The sequence below is a fragment of the Xyrauchen texanus genome, chromosome 15 (genome assembly GCF_025860055.1).
Source record: "Xyrauchen texanus isolate HMW12.3.18 chromosome 15, RBS_HiC_50CHRs, whole genome shotgun sequence".
NCBI lineage: Eukaryota > Metazoa > Chordata > Actinopteri > Cypriniformes > Catostomidae > Xyrauchen > Xyrauchen texanus.
The window spans coordinates 304,001-309,000 of record NC_068290.1 but is presented as its reverse complement, the minus strand read 5'-3'; the positions used below and the strand labels follow the sequence as shown (position 1 = coordinate 309,000).

Below are 5,000 nucleotides of genomic sequence, written 5' to 3'. Positions count from 1 at the left end.
CCCCATGTGACCCTACCCTCCCTAGCAACCGGGCCAATTTGGTTACCCCATGTGACTCTACCCTCCCTAGCAACCGGGCCAATTTGGTTACCCCATGTGACCCTACCCTCCCTAGCAACCGGGCCAATTTGGTTACCCCATGTGACCCTACCCTCCCTAGCAACCGGGCCAATTTGGTTACCCCATGTGACTCTACCCTCCCTAGCAACCGGGCCAATTTGGTTACCCCATGTGACTTTACCCTCCCTAGCAACCGGGCCAATTTGGTTACCCCATGTGACTCTACCCTCCCTAGCAACTGGGCCAATTTGGTTACCCCATGTGACTCTACCCTCCCTAGCAACCGGGCCAATTTGGTTACCCCATGTGACTTTACCCTCCCTAGCAACCGGGCCAATTTGGTTACCCCATGTGACTCTACCCTCCCTAGCAACCGGGCCAATTTGGTTACCCCATGTGACCCTACCCTCCCTAGCAACCGGCCAAATTTGGTTACCCCATGTGACTCTACCCTCCCTAGCAACCGGGCCAATTTGGTTAATAAGGAGACCTGGCTGGTATCACTCAGCATGCTCTGGATTCAAACTCACGACTCCAGCTGTGATAGTCAGCTTCAATACTCGCCGAGAGACTCAGGTCCCCTCAAATGAGTGTCTTTTATGTTTAAAACAACTCATTACATTGAACAAAATGCACAGAGACATTCAGGGCTGAAACAAGTATAGAAACTAATTATACTTTAATTAAAATGTGTGTGCCAAATATCCAGTAAGAGACTTCAGCAGAGTGTTGAAGCATTAAGCATTTCCCCACTAAAGACAACAAAGCTAATTACACAGGTCTCTGGAATACTCGATTCTGATTGGTCATTAGTGCCATCTAGCAGTCTGATATTTCTGAATAACAACCGCACATCCTGGGATTAAGTGATGTCAGACCGGTCATCCGGGTATTGCGAGTCAACTTTACAACTTCTCACATAGGTATAGATTTAAGGAGGGATGATGGGGACATGTCCCTGTCAACTTTCAGAAAGTTGGAAATGTCCCGACCAACATTTGGGCAATTGTACCACAGAAATAATTGTTCCACCTCCTGCCTCTTTTCAAGCAGCGTATAAACAGTGTTGTCGTGGCAACTGTTACTTTTTTCAGCGCTGTTCAAGATGCACCTATCACAGTAGTTCATGAGATTAAGTTTAAAGTTTTTTTAAACTTATTTAAGTTTATTAAGTTAAGTTAAATTAAGTTTTTATTAGTTTAAAAACATACTTCAAAATAAATAGTTGCGGTTCATGAACCCTTGTTACTGCAAACATAAACCCGGTCTGTTTTTGAAGTCTGCTTTTGTTTTTTTGTCTTAATGTCCAATATTTAATATGTATATCAATGTCCCTGTATATTCATATAGCAGTGAGGGCGAGTGTTGACGCTGACTATCACACCTGGAGTCGTGAGTTTGAATCCAGTCAGGTCTCCTTAGCAACCAAATTGGCCCGGTTGCTAGGGAGGGTAGTGTCAGATGGGGTAACCTCCTCGTGGTCACTATAATGTGGTTCTTGCTCTCGGTGGGGCGTGTGCTGAGTTGTGCGTGGATGCTGCGGAGAATAGCGTGAAGCCTCCACACGTGCTACGTCTCCATGGTAACACGCTCAGTCATCTGTTTGTTTGAGCGACTCGTCATGACAACTTCTGACTCAATCAGTGGAGTAAGTTTGGGGTGGGACTAACAGTTTCTTTACCAATGGCAGTCAGGGGGCGGAGCAGACGGGGCAGTAGCTTTATGCACAGATTCACTCACCACCATGTTGTTTTTGGACACCCAGCAGTCCAGCGGGAAATCCTGCAGCATGGGCACCAAGAACTGCAGACATCCGTCCCAGTGACACAACAGCAGCATCATGCCAATCAGATTGACAATACGAACCATCGCACTGGCCAGGTCATAGGTCATGTGAAAAATCTGAGAAAGACAAACCCATGTGATCACCACACGCACTTACAGTTTTATCCGTCTGTCTGTTTGTCTCTCTGTCTGACATGTCTGTCTGTTTGTCTGTCTGTCTGACCTGTCTGTCTGTTTGTCTGTCTGTCCATTTGGCTGTCCGTCTGTCTGTCAATCTGTACTGTTTACCTGTCTGTCCTTCCATCCGTCCGTCTGTTTGTCTGTCTGTCAATCTGTCTGTTTACCTGTCTGCCCTTCCATCTGTCCGTCTGTTTGTCTGTCTGTCTGACCATCTGTCTGTCTGTTTGTCTATCCGTCCGTCCCTCCATCTGTTTGTCTGTCCATCCATTTGTCTGTCAATCTGTCTGTCCTTCCATCCGTCCGTCTGTTCGTCTGTCAATCTGTGTGTCCGTCTGTTCCTCCGTCTGTCCGTCCATTTGTCTGTCCTTCCATCCGTCCATCTGTCTGTTTGTCTGTCCGTCCATTTGTCTGTCTGTCTGTCTGTCAATCTGTCTGTTTGCCTGTTTGTCTGTCTTCCTGTCAATCTTTCTGTCTCTTTGTCTGTCCATACGTTTGTCTGCTTGTCTGTCTATCTATTTCTTTATTTGTCTGTCAGTCTGTCTGTCTTTCCGTCATTCCATCCGTCTGTCTGTTCACCATTCTGTCTGTCCCTCTCTCTCTATCTGTTCATCTGTCTGTTTTTCAATCCATCCATCTGTCTTTCAGTCTGTCTGTTTTTACTTTTGTCTGTTTGTATGTCTGTCTGTCGGTCCATCCGTCCACGTGCCTGTCTGTCTGTCTGTCTTTCCATCCATCCGTCTGACTATTTGTCTGTCCATCTGTCTGTCTCACCTCTTCCCACTGGTGGATGTATCGTATAAGTCGTGACAGACGCAGCAGTCGCAGCAGACTCAGGATCTTGGTGAATCGAACGATTCTCAGCGCTCGTGCAGTCCGATACACCTGCAGTAAACACACAGCAGCTCAGTGATCGTACAGCGCGCACACACACAGACACACACACTCTCACGCACACGCATGCATGCACACACACACACACACACACAGACTCTCTCTCACTCACACACACACACACACACACAGACACTGTCTCACACACACACACACACGCACACTCACACACAGAGACACACACACACACACACACACACACTCAAACACTCTCACACAACAACAACAACAACCGCCATTCGCCACTAAGTGGCAGTGACGTCACCATGACGCTTGTGCCAGGCTATGTGCACGTTAAGGCCACGTGAAGTGTCGAACGCCCGATGGCAGGAGGTCACGGGACAGATCCAACAGGTGACATGGGTCGAATGACTGAGATGACTGGCTGATGCACCACCTGTGCCCCCTACTGTGCCAACTTGCTGTGCTTTAGCCACCCTGCGCTCTGCTCGTTGTTGTGAGCGTCGCTCCTCTGCCCTCTGTTGTTGTTGCAGGGCGACTGCCTCCATCTGGCCAGCAGCATCCTTCACAAGCCTCCTCCAAAGAGGCCGATCTTGACACCGCTGGTACCAGTCATTGGCAAGTCCACTCAGCTCCAGATCCTCCTGTACCACATCACTCCATCTCTTCTCCAGCCCGTGCTGTGCCCGCTTAGCCACCTCTATCCGGCCAAACAGAAACTGTTTAGGCATGCGGTGGCCAGGCATGCGGGCTACATGACCCAGCCAACGCAACCTTGCCTGCCGTAGGAGCTCACCGATGGGACTTTGTCCACATCTTTCAAAGACTTGTGAGCTCCTCACACAATCCAGCCTGGTTAAACCCAGGATGGATCTTAGGCAGGCCAGCCTAAATGTTTCGAGCCAGCGATGATGTTCCATTAGGGGGGTCCACGTTTCGCAAGCATAGAGGAGGGAGGGAACGACCATGGCTGAGAATACCTGAAGCTTCGTGCGGAGCGACAAACCGGGTAGCTTCCACACAGCGTTACGCAACCGATGAAAAGATAATGCCGCTCGACTGATTCGGAGTGAGACCTCTGCTGTCAAACCGGAGCTGGTCATTAGCACACTGCCCAGGTATGGAAAACACTCCACTCTCTCCACAACTGCCCCATCACCAATTGGGAGCTGTGGGGGTGTAGTGTCCGATGGTACATAATACCCAGGCAGGTGCTTAGTTTTGGTTGGGCTGATGGTAAGGCCCCATCTCTTGGTGGCAAGCTCCAGGTTCATCAGCAGCACCTCCAACTCCTCCACTGAGTGAGCAGCAATCACCAGATCATCAGCATACATAATGTGGTTGACCAATAGGGAGCCATCCCTTGACCGCACCCGGGCATCGATCAACCTCCCATTATATCTGTACCAGATGGAAATTCCTCCGGTACAGCCATCGAAGGCTTCACGAACCACGCGGTAGAAATAGATATTAAATAATATGGGAGCCAGAGGACATCCCTGTCGCACTCCCAGGTGAACAGGGAATGGCTCCGACTCCTGACCACGTAGTTTTACCCGGGCCCGCTCACCATCATGAAGGTCCTTAATGATCGCGAGCAGTGGGTCTGGGACTCCGAAAGCACGAAGAACAACCCAGAGCCCAGGCCTACTGATGGTATCATAGGCCTTGACCAGGTCAATAAAGCAGAGATGTAGGTCTTTCTGGAATTCCCTACACCTCTACTGTAGCAGACGGACAGAGAATATGGCATCTGTGCAAAACCGCCCCTTCCTGAAACCACACTGAGGCTCCGCAAGTCTCTCCTCAGCATGCCTGGCAAGGCGATGTTGAATAATCCTTGCCAGGACCTTTCCCGGCACACTGAGGAGTGAGATGCCCCTATAGTTATTACAATCTGAGCGGTCCCCCTTTTTAAAGAGAGGGACCACCAGGGCATCCTTCCAATCCTGCGGAACCCGCCCAGTGGTCCAGACTGTTGTTATGATATCATGTAGGGCAGTCTGTGCACAAACACCACCCTCCCTCAGCATTTCACTGGGGAGATCATCTCTGCCCGGTGCCTTTCCTGGTCTCAGGCTCCGGATCGCCTTCAGTACTTCCTCCAAAGATGGCACCTCAGC

The 5,000-nt window shown here is 49.8% G+C and overlaps 1 protein-coding gene across 1 annotated transcript in view; it reads right to left on the bottom strand.

Annotated features, from left to right (window-relative positions):
• LOC127655822 (potassium/sodium hyperpolarization-activated cyclic nucleotide-gated channel 4-like) overlaps positions 1–5,000 on the bottom strand; it is a 21,903-nt gene that overhangs the window by 5,031 nt on the left and 11,872 nt on the right. Inside the window, exons 3-4 of the mRNA XM_052143815.1 lie at positions 2,797–2,907; positions 1,801–1,962 (exon numbers count right to left, since the gene is read on the bottom strand). Coding sequence (XP_051999775.1) covers positions 1,801–1,962; positions 2,797–2,907 — 273 coding nt within the window. The remainder of the gene's footprint in view (positions 1–1,800; positions 1,963–2,796; positions 2,908–5,000) is intronic.